Source organism: Balaenoptera ricei, chromosome 15 (assembly GCF_028023285.1).
Source record: "Balaenoptera ricei isolate mBalRic1 chromosome 15, mBalRic1.hap2, whole genome shotgun sequence".
In the NCBI taxonomy this organism is placed as follows: domain Eukaryota; kingdom Metazoa; phylum Chordata; class Mammalia; order Artiodactyla; family Balaenopteridae; genus Balaenoptera; species Balaenoptera ricei.
This window is the reverse complement of record NC_082653.1, coordinates 26,927,135-26,946,349: the sequence shown is the minus strand read 5'-3', so window position 1 is coordinate 26,946,349 and position 19,215 is coordinate 26,927,135. Positions and strand designations below refer to the sequence as shown.

The 19,215-nt window shown below is 41.7% G+C and overlaps 1 protein-coding gene across 2 annotated transcripts in view; it reads left to right on the top strand.

The window, feature by feature from the left end:
* Positions 1 to 292: 292 nt before the first annotated feature.
* The window catches only part of TM9SF4 (transmembrane 9 superfamily member 4), a 54,776-nt gene continuing 35,853 nt past the window's right edge, over positions 293 to 19,215 (top strand). For both annotated transcript variants that reach the window (XM_059898975.1, XM_059898977.1), the window contains exon 1: positions 293 to 504. In XM_059898975.1, coding sequence (XP_059754958.1) covers positions 490 to 504 — 15 coding nt within the window. In that variant the 5' untranslated portion in view covers positions 293 to 489. The remainder of the gene's footprint in view (positions 505 to 19,215) is intronic.

The following is a 19,215-nucleotide window of genomic DNA, read 5'->3' as shown; positions in this document are numbered from 1 at the left end:
AATGACAGGATCCTACCCACATAGGAATTATATTTTATTGGACAGGATATAGGATAGTCAAGCAAGTAATTAAATATATAATTACAAATTATTCTGCTAATAGAGCCCTGGTACCCATCCCACTCACCCATATCAGGGGCCTCAGGTAACCCTGGCAACGGGTCTTCCTGCCAATAGTAAAAATGGAGTCCACAGAACAAGTGCGTTTACTCACACCTCTATTACCCACAATGCAGTGTCAAGAGTGGGAGGAGCAGGCTCTGCCAGGAGCTAACATGGCTCCCGTAGTTACACCATTCTCTCTTTTCACCTAATCAGCGACCTGACTCCCCAGACCAAGCTACCGATCAGCAGCTAACTCTTCTTTGCCCCTCCACTCACCGCCACGAAAGGAGCGACTGAAGGCAGGCAGCACCTTGCGGAGTTAAACTCCGTAACCAGGGAAACCCTACTTCCGCTGACGTCATTACGGCGACACGTGGATCCAAGATGGCGGCTGTGATGGTGAGTGAAGGACGCTCCGGGAGCCGGAGACGGAGCGGGGCCCTCCGGGGGATCCCAGGACTTTCCGGCGTCCCATGCCTGGCCCGAGCCACCTCAGGGACCCCTAGTGCAGGCCTGAGGGACATCCCTGACAGGGCTCGACTCCCCCAAACTCCCCCTCCCCGGCCTTTGCCCCGCACTCAGTCTTGTCAAGGCCCGAAGTTTTGGGGGAGGCACTGGGTCGGAGGAAAGGTCTCAGCCACCGCCTCCGTCGGTTCCTATTCTGGCTTTGGTCTCCGCATCCTGTGACTCCCATTTCCCAGTTTTCACTTTCCAGCCCTGATCTCTCTGAAGAGCCCCCAGTTATTGCCACCTTCGCTCCTCCCTCTCACGTCCAGACCCTGCTCTCTCCGCCTCCCCACTGTCTTGACCAGTCCGCGGATGCGTTCTCACCTCTGACCAACCTCCCAGCCCAAATCCTGTGTCAGATCTTTTCCAGAGCCCTGTCTTCACCTCTACCCTCAGCTGTTCCCACCGCGCACTTGTCTTGACTGCCGATACCCGGAAGCATGCCTTTGCCCCCCACCCCCGCGCCATCCTCCATCCCCAGATTCTTCCCTAATCATTTCTCTTGTCTTCTCTCAACTCTCTGCCTCTCTCATAGGGAGCTTTTATCCCACTGGTTTTCAAACTTAACTGTGCATAAGACTCGGGGTGTGTGCGGGGAGGCTTGTTAAAAATGCAGTTTCCAAAGATTCTAATTCCTTAGGGCTAGATGATGCCCAGGAATCTGCACTTTTATTAGCACTCTAGTGATTATGATCGAGGTAGTCTGTAACTACGTTTTGAAAAACACTGTACCAGCCCCGCCTGGCCCCCTCCCCTTCCTATGCCCCTACAGGGCCACACAGCTCTTTAGGATGAAGCCTGTGTGTGAATAAGGGTATGTGGATAAGCTGTGCCTGGAAAGTGGGTCAGAACTTGCTAGCTTCTGGTAGAGAACGCTGGAAGTAGATCTATGAAGGGCTGGCCTTTTCTTCTTCCAGAAGCTCGGCTCACATTCTACTTGTCAAGAGACCAGAACCAAAATTGAAGTCACTTAGTCCAGAGTGATTGTCTAGGTGTTCCTGTATGTTGCTTCCTCAGCAGATAATTGCATCCTGGGAGTGCACGCAAAGGACGTTTGACTTTAGTAAAGGAAAATTGTTGTTTAAATTCTTTGGTGTTGATTTTCTCCAAACAAGGGTAGGTTATTGGCTGATAACAAATTTCCTTCCTTCTGTTAACCAACTGATAAATTATCCTTTTTGTTTAATAAAGGGATTCCTTGTTTAGAACCTCAGAGGTCAGGTAAAAGTCTTCACAGTCTTGCTTGATTTTTGTGGTCTGAGACCACAGAAAAAAATCCCAAAAGTGGTATGTTGAAACCCATTTTTTTTCTGGACCACATTCAGAACAAGGATGGCGTAAGAACTTAACAGGAAAAGTCACACCCTCTTTTGCCATAGGGAAAAGTTCAATAAAGTGGCATTTATAGCATTGTACTGGGAACTTCCTGCCCTGTTCTGAGGTTTTTAAGAGGTAATAAGTTAACATATTTCTGGTACACATTTATTTAATCAACAAATATGAGGGCCTGCTCTGTGCCAAGACCTAGGGATGTTCTGGTGAATTAGAGGGTCAAGGTCCCTACCCTCGTGGAGCCTTTCTAGTCTGAGGAGACAGGCAGTGAGTAAGTAAACAAATACATGAACAAGGTAATGTCAGTTAGTAGTAAGTGCTATGAAGACGGCAAGGTGAAGTGGTAGTGATTGGGGTTGACAGGGTGATGCACCTGCTTTGCATTAAGTGGTCAGAGAAGTCTTCTCAGAGAAAGTGACATGAGTTGAGACCTGATTGACAAGAAGGAACTAGCAATGCAAAGAGTGTTCCAGGTAAAGGAGATGGCAAGCGTAAAGGGCCAAGGTGGGAAAGAGTACGTTTGAGGAACACAGAAGGCTGGAGGGACTGAAATGTGGTGAGGAGTCAGGGTGTGGTGCAGAGAATGATACAAGATGAAATGGGAGAGAGGCAGGAAGAGCTGTGTTTCTAGAAGCATGCCTATTATTGTGGTGGGTTGTAGTCTACAGTTTGTAGTCTGTGGACTGCGTTTTGAAAGACTGTTCTGTTAGGTGCTTCCCCTTCCCATCCTCTCCAGAACGTTACATTAAGGGAGCAGGCTTGTTCTCAGTCTGCAGAGAAACAATGGAAAGGAGTTTGGATTTTATTCTAAGCACAGTGGAAAGCGCAGTGATTTCGTGTTTGTTGTGTCACCTGGGAGTGTCGTCCTGTGCTTTCATGGTGAATACTGTAACTGGTTTCAAGAAACTGAGGATGTAATGTATACAGTGACCCACAGAGGCCATTTTAAAGAGTGCACATGAGAAACTTCACGTTTGATGCAATAGTGAAAAGGCATGGAAGCAAGTTTATTACAGGGAGATATGTGTGACAGGCAGAGTGGGCAGATGGACTTGAGCTTGGTCTGTGTTAAGCACTTTATTACACGGAAGTCAGAACAGTCCCCACACCCTCGTACACATAGGTTGTTGCACAGCTGTCGGGAATGGAAGTGTGTGGATCTGCTTTGGGGTATCTGGGTTTTGAGGCAAGTCATACAATGAAAGAGGAAGTGAGCTAATAGATTCAGTGACCGTGGGAACATGCTGGGTTTTGGTTTATTCTTTTGTTTTGAAAGTTAGGCTTGTGGACGCAAGCTTCAAGTGGTATTTCTGTGTTTTTCCCCCTTCCCCTCCTTAGTGATTGGTTCTTCTTCCCCAGGGGTTGGCTGCCACCTCCCAGGTCTGTGTTAGCACAATGGATGTTTCCTGAACTTCCTGCAGCAAAGGAGTAGATGGCTGGTGTAAACTGAAGTTCTCTCTAGTTTTCCTGCCTTCCTCCTGCCCTGGATTTAGATGACTCTATAAAGTTACAGGATACTGAGTTGATCTAGCTGGGTCTGAGGTGAGAAGCAGGCTCATATCTCACTCCTTATGGAACTCTTGAGCATATGGAATATGCTTTGGGGAATATTATTTTCATGGAACTTGGGAAGTGTCCATTGAGTGCATTTCTAGGCATCTCAGGAGTCTAGAAACCTCCATTTGGAGAATAAAACTCTGTGTATTTCTCTCACATAATCATTGTTTATACTGTTTTGGGTTTTATCTTTCTCCCTTTTTATTGGATTATAATTCATATACCATAAAATTCACCCTTTTAAAGTTTATAGTTCAGTGGTTTTTAGTATATTGACAAAGTTGTGCAACCTTCACTGCTATCTACTTCCAGAACATTTTCATCACCCCATAAAGAAACCCATTAGCAGCCACTTCCCACTCCCCCCTTCCCCCTTCCCCCCAGTCCCTGGCAACCACTAATATACTTTCTGTCTGTAGAGATTTTTCTTTTCTGGACATTTCATATAAATGGAATCAAACAATATGTGGTGTTTTGTATCTGACTTTTTTTTTTTTTAACATGGCATAATGTTTTCAAACGTCATCCATGTTGTAGCATGTATCGATATTTCATTCCTTTTTATGGTCAAGTAATATTCCATTGTATGGATAGACCTCGTTTTGTTTATCCTTTCATCTGTTGATGGACTTTGGGATCGTTTCCACTTTTTGGCTGTTACGAATAACGCTGGTATGAACATTTTGTGTACAAGTTTTTGCGTGAACATAGGTTCTCAGTTTTCTTGGGTATATATCTAGGAGTGGAATTGCTGGGTCAGTTCTCACTGTTTGAGGTTACTTGGGTTTGATCCAGTCCAGAGGCAGAGGAATGGCCTGAATGACCTCAGGGTTCCTTTGAGCAGATGGAAGCAGTGCTAACCAGTTCCCCCCCGCCCCCCGTTCCGCCCCGCACCGACCCCCCAACCCAGTCAGAAGCACAGGAACCGTTTTTAGTGATGGAATCTGGATGATAGAGGCCTGGAACAAGAGGCAGGAGGCCCGGACTCTGCTAGCACTCCTGTGTGTGGCAAGTTGCTGTCTCCCCTGGGCCTCACATGTGGCTGGGCATCAGCCCATTGAGCACTGGAGCAGGAGTCAGCAGCCGGAGCTTAGTCCCAGCAACTGCCACTGATTGACCGTGTAGCCTGGGGCAGATGATTTTGGCTTTATTGGTTTGTTTCAACACATGTCATATGTGAAATTAAGATTTAGACTTGAGGATTTCTAAATTCTTGGTTGAAAATTTTGTGGTTTACAGTACTTGTATTTAAGGTGATTTTTGCTGATATGCCTATAAAATCAGATTGATTTTTTTTTCATGACCATAATCCCTGCGGTCTTCCCAAGCGGCTGTCTGTTGGTTGTGTTGTCTGATCTCTCGAGTTGCACATGTTCTGCAGGAGTCGCTACGTCCTTGGAGCTGAGAGGCGCCGACGCCAGGCCTTGGTGCAAATGTGTTTCTCTGAGGAATCCCTTTAAAGGAGTGCCCTTAATCCCCTCAGGAAGTCCAGAGAAGCCAGAGATGGCATTAAGTTGCCTCTTGGTTTCTCTTTTACAACTTGGACAAAAGTTCCCCTTTGATCTCAGCATTAAAGAAGCAGGTCACAGAATGTTGGAGAAGGTTGAGTTTTGATCTCTGGGCACTGGCAGGAAGGTGGGAAGGACCCAGGATGAACAGGGCCATCTGGCCGTAGACGAATGTTAGGAGCCACCTACCACCCCAAACCTGCTTTGATCCCTGAACCATTTGCTGACACTGGTATTTCCCAAGTGGGGCACGGCTGGGGACACCCGCGACTTCTTGGTTCCGTCTCATTCCTCTTCATTGCTTCCTTCTCTGCCCCCTACCATGAGTTCTCACCTATGCCCGAGCATTAAACTGACAGACCTCCCAGGGTCTGAAGCCTGAAGGTTTTGTATTCAGAGGGTATGCTAAATGCTACTAGCAGTTCTTAAAAAACAAAATCAAATCACAAATTGGAGCTGAATTCGTAGGCCAGTTTAGAAGGGAGTCTGGGTGCCCTAGCAAGTCACTTAACGTCTTTGGGCCTCAGTTTCTAATGAAGTAGATCAGATGCTATAAATTGACAGTTTATGGACCGCATCTTCACATGGATTTGACTGGGGTGGTGGGGGTGGAGGACGGAGATTGGCAGGCACAGGACTTTAAATTTTTTCTAATTAGTTGCCAATATTTAATAGGGAGATTTCACATTACAAAAACTCTCAATTTTCATTTTTTCTTGAAAATTTGGGCCCAAGTTCCCCGTCAGGAGCATTCCCCATGCAGGACCCGGTTCGTCATTTTCTCTTCCACTCCCTCGTGTCCTGTTCCTCCGCAACTTCCCCGTTTAGGTAACTTGCCTGGCCCTTCTAGGCGGTTGAACTTGCAACCCCTGAATGAGGTGGTCTCTATAAAATTTTTCCTATTTTGACATTCTGATTCAAAAGCAATATTAAAAGGTTGTGGTAGTCCCCTATGTTACCTAACTTTGAGGGGGAAATTTCTGCTCACAAGATACATATCAGTTGATAAACCATAGGCTCATCCATTATTCCGTCTAATCCTTACAAAAGCCCATTTTACAAATGAAGAAACTAAGGCTTGGTCTAAGGACCTGGGCTAGAATCTGACACTCTGATTGGTTTTATGACTTTGGGCAAACTATTTGCTTCTTTAAACCTGTTACTTTAAAAACATTTTTTTATAATTGTGGTAAAATAGACATAACATAAAATTTATCATTTTAGCTATTTTAAGTGTACAGTGGCATTAAGTACATTCACATTATTGTGCAACTATCACCACCATCCATCTTCAAAACTTTTTCATCTGAATCGGTTTCCTTATTTTTAAAATGAGGATGATACTCTCCTCAAAGGATTGTTGTGATGATTAAATGAAATATGAGATGAACATGCGTAGTGCAAAGAGCGCTCTCTGTAACTTTCCTACTCCAAGGTTTGAAGTCTTTAGGAGACGAACCATCTAAGCCTATTGCTTGGGCTAACTGAGAGTCCTTTTACAAATACCCAGGGGGAGAGAGAAGGTCAGTGCATTTTTTATGTTTTATTTCTGCACTTGCTAGCCTCAAGGTTTGGGTCTGGTTGTCTTTTGCTTGGTGAGGGTAGTTACTAGTTTCACCTGGACTTCCACAGCCTGCTGTGGATTGTTCCCTACCCCCAAAGAACAGTTTTGAGTCTTTTTGTATGTCTCTGCTCAACAGCTATTCTGTGTCTCTGGGCTCTGAAATAAAGGCTACATTTCAGTCTCCTGTGGCTAATTTGGTTCTGGTTTGGCTTTTTTGCTTGTGTGATTGTTTTGGTTCATTTGTTTGTTTGTTTTTCTTCCTGAGGTCTTTAGCTCCATGGTGGCTGCTTGGTAAGTGGTCTTTGGCTGTCATTAGCTGTCCTTCATGTGTGGTTGCATTCTTACGGAGCTTTAACTGATTAGGTAACTGATTTCAGTTAACTGTTGGCAAACTGTGCCCCAAAGCCTTTTTCTTTTTCTTTTTCTTTGTTCTTCGAAGCCCTGGGGAGCAGTTACTGAGTGATGTTAAAATGGTGACTGTGTCTTTGAAAAGGAAAAAGAAGAATCTAGCTTACTCTTAAGGGAAGGTGCTGCTTTTGCAGCAGGAAAGGCATGGAATAGAAACCAGGAAGGCTGTTCAGATTGGCCAGACTATCGCTAGGTGATGCTGCTTGTGGGAAAGACGACTATAAGGCAGAGGGCTCCAGAAAACAAAAGGTTAACTTCTGCCCACAGAGAAATATGAGTGAATGAAATAATTTTCAGTTCTCAGGGGAAACTTCCTATTTTCTTTGGAAGAAGTTAATTGTTCATACCTTTCAAACTGGGTGGTGCAAATTTGGGTGGGGGGTGAGGGGTAATTTTTGGTCCTAGTAGTCCTTCATTGGGCTGTTGTTTAGGAGAATATTTTCTGCGTGCCCAGCCCCCAAGAATAAAGTAGATAGGGAGGGCAAGACCTTGATTCTTAGGCCTTTCGAGCTTTATAACTTTTCAGGTCACCCATATCTTTGCCAGTGTTATATTACAGCACAAGGGCTTCTAGATTGCCATCACCTTGTTCCTTGACATGCTGCCTTTGCAGTCTTGTGACTTGGAAACCAAGTAAAGCAAAACAACGTTGAATGGACTGGTTCACCTCTCCTAGGACTCTGCTCCTTTCATGGCTCTGAACGTGCAGCAGATGTTTCCTAAATACTTAATTGGCTTTTCAAACTGAACCTCATGTGAGAGTTTCTGTGGTGATCAATTAAAAATTAAAAGAAGATATAAAGGAATTTCCCAAGAAGCAGGTACTTTGCTTCTCCCTAATTTCCTTACAGAAATGAAATATGGGTCAAACATCCTCTATGAGGCTGTCAGGGCTACAGAGGTAATTAAGTCAGATAATCACAAAAGTTGGAATGGGATCCAGTACAGGGGTCTTTATCAAGGGCCCGTGAACTTCTAGGTCCTTTGATCTTCTTGGAATCATACGTCAGATTCTGCATTTTGGAGTTTTTTTCTGGGAGCAGCGTCTATAGCTTTTTTAAGATTCTTAGGGGGATTTGCAACACTTCCCCAAGATTAAGAATTACTGATCTGGTCTGGTTACCCACACACCTGGCTCCAGAATCTCCTCTGCATCATTCTTACCTTGTAGCTCCCATTTTCTGCAACATCTTCGGGGGAACTTGCCCAAGTATTTTCAGAGGCAGCCTTCCCCTTCTTAAAGTGTCAATGTATTTATTTTGAATATAGGTAATCCATATACGTGGGAAAAAGTATGAAAGCTATAAATGAAAAGAAAGTCACTCAGCTACCCCACCATCCATTCATCAGGTATAGTCTTTGATTTTTAAAAAAATGTTTCTCCAGAACATCTTTATGCACATAAAACATCTATTTTTAAAAACCTTTTGTTATAAAATTTTTCCAACATACACAAAAGTAGAAGAAATAGTATAAAGAACCTCTATAACCCATTACCCAACTTCAACAATTACTATTATATTGCCAAACTTGTTTTGTCTATACCTCCCCCTAGCTGATTTTTTTTTTCCTTCAGGTTTATGAAGGTATCATTTAACACCATAAAATTACCCATTTTAAGTGTACAGTTCAGTAATTTTTCATATAGACTTATACAACCATCTTCATAATGACACAAAGTTTTAGACATTTCTTTCACCCCAACAAATTCCCTTACAGTCAAGGGATTGACACTTGCAGCCAATAATCCCTGTTCCCACAGCCAGCCAACCACTGATCTGCTTTCTGTCTCTATAGATTTGCGTTTTCTGTCTCTATAGATTTGCCTTTTCTGGGCATCTCATGTCAGTGAAATCATGTAGTACATAGACTTTCACATCTGGCTTCTACCTAGCATGATGTTTTTGAGGTTCATCCATGTTGTAACATGAATTGGTAGTTTTTATTGCTGAATTGTATTCCATTGTACAGCTATACTACATTTTGTTTATCCATTCACCAATTGATGGGTGTTTGGGTTGTTTCCAATTTTGGACTATTGTGATCAAAGCTGTTAGGAACGTTCATGTGCAAGTCATTGTATGGACATATATTTCCTTTTCTTTTGGGTAAATGCCTAGGATTGGAATTACTGGATAGTATGGTAAGTTTATGTTTAACTATTTAAAGATACTGCCAAACTTTATGTATTCTGGATGCAAGTCCCCTATCAGATATGTGATTTACAAAGGTTTTTCCCCTAGTCTGTGGCCTGTTTTTCATTTTCTTAATGATATCTTTTGAAGTATAAAAGTCTTAGATTTAGATGAAATTCAATTTATCAATTTTTTAAAATATAGATTGTGCTTTTGGTGTTGTATCTAAGACACCTTTGCCTAACCCAGGGGCACAGAGATTTTCTCCTAGAAGTTTTATCATTTTAGCTTTTCTATTTAGGTCTATGATCTATTTTTAGTTAATTTTTGTATATGATGTGAGGTTCCTTTTGCACTGTCCAGGTACCATTTGTTGAAAGGACTATCCTTTCCCTATTGAATTGCTTTGGCAACTTTGTTGAGAGCCAATTTACTGTAAATGCAAAGATTTATCTCTAGACTTTTAATTTTGTTCCATGGGGGGGTTTTTTTTGTTTTGTTTTGTTTTTTTATTTATTTAATTTATTTATTTTATTTTTGGCTATGTTGGGTCTTCGTCGCTGTGCACAGGCTTTCTCTAGTTGCGGGGAGCAGGGGCTACTCTTTGTTGCGGTGCACAGGCTTCTCATTGCAGTAGCTTCTCTTGTTGTGGAGCATGGGCTCTAGGCACGTGGGCTTCAGTAGTTGTGGCTCGCGGGCTCTAGAGCACAGGCTCAGTAGTTGTGGCGCATGGGCTTAGTTACTTCGCGCCATGTGGGATCTTCCTGGACCAGGGCTCAAACCAGTGTCCCCTGCATTGGCAGGCGGATTCTTAACCACTGCACCACCAGGGAAGTCCATGTTCCATTGGGTTTTATGCTTATCCTTACCACACTGTCTTGATTACTGTAGCTTTATAATTGCTTAGAAATTGTTAGTATAAATCCTCTAGTTTTGTTCTTTTTTGAAGTTGTTTTGGATATTCTGGGTCCTTTGTGCTTCCAGGTAAATTTTAGGGTCAACTTGTCAGTTTCAACAAAAAAGCCTACTGGGATTTTGATAGGGATTGCACTGAATCTATAGATTAGTCCGGGGAGAATTGCCATCCTAACAATATTGTCTTCCAATCCAGTATGGAATGTCTCTCCAATTGTTTAGATCTTCTTTTGTTTTTCTTAGCAATGTTGTGTAATTTTCAGTGTACAAGTCCTTTTTGAAAACTTATTTCTAAATATTTTATTCTTTTTGAAGCTACTGTAGATGGAGCTATTTTCTTTTCTTTTTTTTTTTGGCCGCACCGTGCAGCATGCGGGATCTTAGTTCCCTGACCAGGGATCAAACCTGGTCCAGTAGTTAAGACTGCCAGGGAAATCCCTGGAATATTTTCTTAATTTTATTTTTGGATTGTTCATTGTTAGTGTCTAAAAATACAATTAATTTTTATGTATTGATCTTGTAGTCTGTGACCTGGCTCAACTTGTTTATTAGTTGTAGTTGTTGTTTTGTGGATTTCTTAGGATTTTCTAGATACAAGATATGTGATCTGCAAATAAAAGCACTTTTACTTTTTCCTTTTAATCTGGATGACTTTAATTATTAGCTTTAGTGCACATTATTTGCATTTATAGAACAATGTTGAATAGAAATGGCAAAAGTGGACATCCTTGCCTTGTTCCCCTTCTTAGGGGGAAGCATTCAGTGTTTCATCATCAAATATGATGTTGGCCGTGGGTTTTTCAAAGCTACCATTTATCTGATTGAGGAAGTTCTTTTTTATTCCTCGTTTGTTGAGAGTTTTTATCACGAATGTGTGTTGGATTTTGTCAAGTGCATTTTCTGCATCAGTTGTGATTATTGTATAGTTTTTGTCCTTTATTCTATTTATATGGTGTATTACATTATTTGATTTTCAGATATTAAGCCTACCTTGCATTCCTGGGCTAAACCCCACTTGGCCATGATGTGTAAACCTTTTTATATGTTGCTGGATTCAATTTACTAATATTTTGTGAAGGATTTTTCTGTCTGTGTTCCTGAGGAATATTTGTAGTTTCCTTTTCTTGTGATGTCTTTGGCTTTGGTACATTCTTTTAAAAAATTTATTTAGACAAATGAGATTATGCTATACATACACTGCTGTGCATCTTACTTTTTTTTTCTACTTAATATCTTATGTTAGCAGTCTTTTTTTTTTTTTAATTTTTTTATTTTTTTAACTTTTTTTTTTTTTTAATTAATAGCTACTTTTTTTTATTTATTTATTTTATTTTTGGCTATGTTGGGTCTTGGTTTCGTGCGAGGGCCCTCTCGAGTTGCAGCAAGCGGGGGCCACTCTTCACTGCGGTGCGGGGGCCGCTCTTCATCGCGGTGCGCGGGCCTTTCACCATCGCGGCCCCTCCCGCTGCAGGACACAGGCTCCAGACGCGCAGGCTCAGCAGTTGTGGCTCACGGGCCCAGTTGCTCCGAGGCATGTGGGATCTTCCCAGACCAGGGCTCGAACCCGTGTCCCCTGCATTAGCAGGCAGATTCCCAACCACTGCGCCACCAGGGAAGCCCAGCAGTCTTTCAATAATAATTCTACCTTCCATTTAAGTATATATTGTGCTAAATTGCCCTCCCCAAATTTACCTATATCTAGTGTATTCAGATGTTTTTTAAACTTTGTGACTCTGAAAGGTAAAAAAGATGTCATTATTTCCATTTACAGTTTTTAGATTATGAATGATGTTGAGCGTCTTTTTGTGTCTGACCATTTGAACCTTTTTCTTTTTAACTGCCCATTCTTATCCTTGTGGGTTATTTGTCCTTTATTGGTTTGTAAGAGCTCTTGGTGTATTGAAGAAATTAGTCCTTTGTCAGGTGTGTGGGAAATATTTTTATTCAAATTGTCTTTTTCTTTTTCTATGGTGATTTTTTTTTTCATTTTCTTCCTTCTTCCTTTATATTCTTTTTCTTAATAGCGTCTGGATTTTGTTTTCTTCTTAGAAAACTTTCCATGTCAAGATTGTTTAAAAGTATAGCTATATTTTCTTCTAATACTGCTCTTATTTCAGTTTGTACGTTGAAGTCTTTTCTGTCTTCTCCAATACCAGTTTGGATAGCTCTGTATTTTAATATTTAGTAGAACTAGTATGCCTTCATTATTTTTCTTTTCAAAATAATCCTGAAGTAAAGGATAAGTGTGAAACTGACTAGAGTGATTTGTTTATTGGTAGAAAAGCATTGAATTGGGGGAGGGACAAGGAAGACAGAGTATTGGAGAGGAAAAGAATTAGAGAGGGAGGGTAAAGGGAGACAAAAAGCAATTAATCTGTGCCATCAAGTTCTTTGGATACCTCGAATCATGACCTAAAATTATCTCTGAGTATGGCTCCCACAGTGGGGACAAACTTATGATCACTCAGCTCTGCCAGGTTTGGGACAGCTGGACTTCCTTTACTCTGCTGATAATTTGCTGTATGAACACGTCACTTCCCCTCTCTGGCCTCCTGGATTACTTGACCCTGAGGTTCTTCAAAAGATGTCTTTTTAAAATAAATAAATTTATTTATTTATTTATTTTTGGCTGCGTTGGGTCTTCATTGCTGCACTGGCTTCCTCTAGTTGTGGTGAGCGGGGGCTACTCTTCGTGGCAGTGCATGGGCTTCTCATTGCGGTGGCTTCTCTTGTTGCAGAGCACGGTCTCTAGGCACACAGGCTTCAGTAGTTGTGGCACGTGGGCTCAGTCATTGTGGCTCGTGGGCTCTAGAGCGCAGGCTCAGTAGTTGTGGCGCACGGGCTTAGTTGCTCTGTGGCATGTGGGGTCCTCCCGGACTAGGGCTTGAACCCATGTCCCCTCCATTGGCAGGCAGATTCTTAACCACTGCGCCACCAGGGAAGTCCCAAAAGATGTCTTTATGGAACCCAACTCTGGGTGGAACTTTGCCTTGTTTTGTTCCACCTTTAGGTTGCTTGGGTTGATGGAATGTCCCATATTTTCAAGGGAATCATGAATTTCTTGAGTTTCACAGGAGGTAATAAGGCTTCTGGTTCACTCTCCTCACTAGGGTAGGGATATCCCCTTTCACCTCCTTCCTTGGTCACCTCCTTCTCTCTGATTTGCTCATGGTTATGGCCATTTCCTTAGCTAGATAACTCTCTTGTTGGAAGTTTCCTTAGATTGAGCATACATCTCCCTCCTTGCAGCGTACTCATTGGTCCTGCCTTCCAGTGCAACCCAGAGCAAAGCCACTCTGCCTTATCAAGCACACACTATGTGTACTTTACTTAATCCTTACCACCATCATCACTCAACCGCCCTGCCATGAGTTTAGTATTATTTTACTATTTTCTTATTACAAATAAGAAACCGGAGACTCAAAGAGTTTAAAAAACTTGCCCAAAGTCACACAGCTAGGAAGTGGTGGGTCAGGGCTTTGAATTCATATCTGTATGGCCCCCCAAAGCCTGTGCTTTTTCCACTACACCAGTGGTTCTCAAAGTGTGATCCCAAGACAAGGCCAGCAGTACCAGCATCTCCTGTGAACTTGTTAGAAGTGCAGATTCTCAGGCCCTGCTCCAGAGCTACTGAAAGAGACATTCTGGGGGGTTAGACCAGGAATCTGTTTTAATAATCCCTCCTGGTGATTTCCTTGCCTGTTCAAGTTTCAGAACCACTGCCTCCCATTCTGCTTCCCCACCTGGCTGCTGCTTCTGTTCATATCTGACCAAGAATTTATAGGTGACTTCTCTAGGGATGGATATTACTATGTCTCTGGAGCAGAAATGTGCTGCACACACACACCTTTCCCCCGAACACATACGCACACGTACTCGGTAACCAGAGTCATTTTTAAAACTGCAGATATGATGTATCTCTTTCCTACTTAAAGTTCTTTAGTGTCTCCCCAATGCACTAAGGAGAAAGCCCAAACTCCTCAGTGTGGCTTTTGTGTGATGTATCCCTTACCCGTTTTCCAGTCTCCTGTCTACACAGACCTATTCATGCTTGCTACTCACATGAACTAGAAATGTTGTCATCACCGGGGAGCTTGTTAGAAATACAGAATCTCAGGCCCCACCCCAGACCTGCTGAATCAGACTCTGCATTTTAATAAGCCCTCCAGGTGATCTGTATGCACATTAAAGTTTGAGAAGCACCAGCCTACACCTCACCTGCCATAAACTCCTTATGGTTGCCCCCAGGCCCTTGTGCCTGTGTTTTGCTCTTTCTGGAACACTTCTCTCTTCCCTCTCCTTTCCCTTCAGGCCCTGGAGTAGGCTTGAGTTCTTAGATCTGCACCACATCCCTCTAAGACTGGGCTTGTTGCTGCTCCTTTGTACTTCTTAGCCTCTTAACTGATAGGTTAAGAGACTAGGCCCTCCCTAGCATCTGGGACGTAGTGTTGCCATTGGCTGATGACTTGTCTCTGTCCGCCAGCTGGCTGAAAGCTCCTCGTGGGTGTGCATTCTGTGAGGTTGGCACAGTGCCTGACATATAGTAGGTGTTCAATGTAGTGAGCTGATTTCTCTACTGGTTAGAGCATGGGCCTTGGAGTCAGACTGCTTGGGTATAAATTCTGACTCAGCTAGTGTTATACCGCCTCTCTGAGCCTCAATTTCCTCATCTCTGAAATGAGAATAGTAAGAGTCTCTATCTCATAGGATTGTTGTCAAGGTTAATTGGGTTATTGCATGAAAAGAACCTAGAAGTGTGCCTGGCACGTAATCAGTATCCAGTAAATGTTAGCTGCCATTGTTATCGATATCACCATTACATGCTTATCATCTTTTAATGCAACTCACCTGCCTGAAAAGAGCATACCTGTTCCTGTACATTCTGATCTTGGGCAAGTTATATAATCTCAGGGTCTCAGGTTAATTGGCAATCATCTGGGAAATGGTGATAGAAATCCCCAGGTAGTTGTAGTTGCCTGAATCGTGTTTGTAAAGTGCTTAGCACAAAGCAGGGACTTGGTAAATGGAAGGAAGGGACTGTGCCACAGTGCCTTGTACTTACTTTTAGGTGCTCAGTGACTCTGTGGCTTCTTGTTACTTTTTAATGTTGTTTTCCGCCAGGGTGAGTATTTTCTTTGTTGTTATGTCTTTTTGTTTGTTTGTTTTTTGTGTCTACTTGCTCCATTGGTTTGAGACTTTGGAACAAAAGGGTATTGAAGTCTTTCAGGATTTGCTTTCAATTTCTCTGCAACCTGAGCTCTCATGGAGCCCTTGAGTTCCCCAGGGCAGTGTCTCTCTGCTAAGATTGGAGGATTCTGTTTCAAAAGAACTGGAGTAACTTCTTAGATTTAATTGTCTTGATAACCATAAGAGATTGTAATCTTCTGCCCTGGCTTCACATCACATATCAGGTAAGGCAAAAAAGTCTGGACTCTGGCTTCCTAGGAAGGGAAATTTAGAGCACATATATATTTAAAAAAATTTTATTGAACTATACTTGATTTACAATGTGTTAATTTCTGCTGTACAGCAAAGTGACTCAGTTATACATATATATACATTCTTTTTCATATTCTTTTCCATTATGGTTTAACACAGGATATTGAATATAGTTCCCTGTGCTATACAATAGGACCTTGTTGTTTATTCATCATATATATAATACTTTGCACCTGCTAATCCCAACCTCCCAATCCTTCCCTCCCCCACCCTGCCTCCCCCTTGGCAACCACAAGTCTGTTCTCTATATCTGTGTGGAGTCTGCTTCTGTTTTGTAGATAGGTTCATTTGTGTCGTATTTTAGATTCCACATATAAGTGATATCATACAGTATATGTCTTTCTCTTTTTGACTTACTTCGCTTAGTATGATAATCTCTAGATCCATCCATGTTGCTGCAAATGGCATTATTTCATTCTTTTTTATGGCTGGGTAATATTCCATTGTATGTATATGTGTGTGTGTGTGTGTGTGTGTGTGTGTGTGTGTGTATACACACACACACACACGTATGTATTTACCACATCTTCTTTATCCATTCATCAGTCAATGGACATTTAGGTTGTTTCCATGTCTTGGCTATTGTAAATAGTGCTGCTGTGAACATAGGGGTGCATGGATCTTTTCAAATTATAGTTTCGTCTGGATATATGCCCAGGAGTGGGATTGATGGATCATATGGCAACTCTACTTTTAGTTTTGTGAGGAACCTCCATACTGTTTTCCATAGTGGCTGCACCAGTTTTCATTCCCACCAGCAGTGTAGGAGGTAGAACACATATATTTTTGATAAGCAAGAAATACTGATGTTAACTGTGGGCTTTTCATTCGTGGCCTTTATTGCGTTGAGGTAAGTTCCTTTTATACTTTTTTTTTTTTTGAGAATTTAAATCATGAATGGATTTTTTTTTTTTTTTTTTGCCTGCATTGGGCCTTCGTTGTGCGCAGGCTTTCTCTAGTTGCGGCGAGCGGGGGATACTCTTCATTGCGGTGTGCGGGCTTCTCATAGCAGCTGCTTCTCTTGTTGTGGAGCACGGGCTCTAGGCGTGCGGGCTTCAGTAGTTGTGGAGCGCGGGCTCAGTAGTTGTGGCACATGGGCTTAGTTGCTCCGTGGCACGTGGGATCTTCCTGGACCAGGGCTCAAACCCGTGTTCCCTGCATTGGCAGGTGGATTCTTAATCACTGCTCCACCAGGGAAGTCCATGAATGGATGTTGAACTTTGTTAAATGCTTTTTCTGTGTCTATTGAAAAGATTATGTGATTTTTTTCTTTCGTTTTGTTAATGTAGTTTATCACATTGATTGATTTGCGTTTGTTGAACCATCCTTGTATCACAGGGATAAATCCCACTTGATCTTGGTGTATGCTCCTTTTAGCAAGATGTTAAATTCAATTTGCTGGTATTTTATTGAGGATTTTTGCATCTGTGTTCATCAAGGATATTAGCCTATAGTTTTCTTTTCTTGTGGTATCTTTGTCTGATTTTGGTATCAGGGTGATGCTGGCCTCATAAAATGAGTTTGGAAGTGTTCCCTCTTGTATTTTTGGAAGAGTTTAAGGATTGGTATTAACTCTTCTTTGAATGTTTGTTAGAATTTACCTTTAAAGCCATCTAGTTCTGAACTTTTCTTTGTTGGGAGGTTTTTGATTACTGATTTAGTCTCCTTTTTATTCAATTTGTTGACCTATAATTGTTCACAGTAGACCCTTATGATCCTTTTTGTTTCTTAGGCATCTGTTGTAATGTCTACTCTTTTATTTCTGATTTTATTTATTTGAGTCTTTTTCTCCTTAGGGTTGCTAAGGGCTTGTCAGTGTTTTCAAAAAACCAACACAGTTCTGGGGTTTTTTTCCTATTTTTTAACATTCTCTTTTCAATTTATTTCTGCTCTAATCTTATTATTTCCTTACTTCTGCTAACTTGGGCTTAGTTTGTTCTTTTTCTGGTCCCTTGAGATGTAAGGTTGGGTTGGTTGTTTGAGGGTTTTTTTTTAATGTAGGCATTTATCACTATAAACTTCCTTCTTAATACTGCTTTTGTTGCATTTCGTAAATTTTGACATTTTGTATTTTTATTTTCTTTTGTTTAAGGTACCTTTAAAATTCTTGTTCAACTTCCTCTTTGATCTAAGAGGGTGTTGTTTAGTTTTCACCTGTTTGCAGATTTTCCCATTTTCTGCTGTCATTGAGTTCTAGTTTCATTCCTTTGTGGTCAGAAAAGATACATGGAATGATTTCACTCTTTTCAAATTTGTTAAGACTTGTTTTGTGACCTAACATGTGGTCTGTCCTGGGGAATGTTTCATGTGCACCTGAGTAGATGTGTATTCTTCTGCTGTTGGGTGGAAGGTTCTATATATGTCTGTTAGGTCCATTTGGTCTGTAGTGTTGTTCAAGTCAGCTGTTTAACAGTTTTCTATCTGGATGTTCTATCCAGTATTGTAATTGGGATATTAAAGTCCCCTACTATTATTGCATTGCTGTCAATTTCTCCCTTCAGATCTGTCAATATTTGCTTTATGTATTTAGGTGCTCTGATGTTGGGTGCATATATATTTATAATTATTTTATCTTCCTATTGAATTAACCCTTTTGTCATCATATAATGACCTTCTTTGTGTCTAGGCACAGCTTTTGACTGAAAGTCTATTTTGTCTGATATAAGTATAGCTACTCCTGCTTTCTTCTGGTTATTGTTTACATGGAACATCTTTTTCTGTCCTTTCACTTTCATTGTGTGTGTCTTTAGATGTGTCTCTTGCAGGCGGCATATCACTGGATCTTGTTTTTTTATCCATTCAGCCACTCTGTGTCTTTTGATTGGGAATTTAATCCATTTACTCCCCAGGTTATTCTAATGTGCATCAGGGTTGAGAACCAGTATCCTAGATGTACAGATAGGGTACAGAGGTAATAGATGTCTCAGGGATTCTCACAGTAGGTCCTTGGACAGCTGGAAAGGTGGGAGGTGTCAAGAACTCCTTAAATTTGAGGATTTGAAAAAAATCAGTTATCAAGGGGATATAGCAAAGATTAAGAACTGTAGTATTCAACCTGTATGTGAATGGATGATTTTATATTTTTATAGATCAGAGGTTAGTTGATGCTTATTGTTAGCCTGTTTGATAAGGATTTGTTGAGTACTCACATCAACAAAGCCAGACAAGTGATTAGTGCAGGTGGAGAGATGGCAGATACTTAAACCATAATACAACATGAAAAGTGCTATAGTAGGGCCTTAAACAAGTACAGATTTAAATACTTGTCAAATAACTTAAGCAGCAGTCTTTGAACATGTATAGATGTGAGCGTTCATTTGGGTGTTGGGTAGTTTCCAATTTCTTGCCTCTAGTGTCATCATAGAGATATTTGCCAAGTGCCTTGAAAAATAGGAGGAAAGAGGATAATTCCTCCTGTGGGGATCTGAGGGGTTCTTGAAGGAAGCAACATTTCAACTGGACCTCCAAGTGTAGGTAGGACTTGAATTAGGTAAGGGCAAGTGTCAGAAACAGCCTGAGCAAAGACCTTGAAGGCATCCTCACCTGGGCAAGTCTGCTTGCCAAGGGCAGAGACAAACTTGGGGTCTTCCTGAAGGCTTAGAAAGAAAAGGTGGGAGGTGCTGATGGAAAGGCATCTTGGGGCCAGCAGGTAGAGTTCATTCCATACCAAGCTAGAATTGCTCTA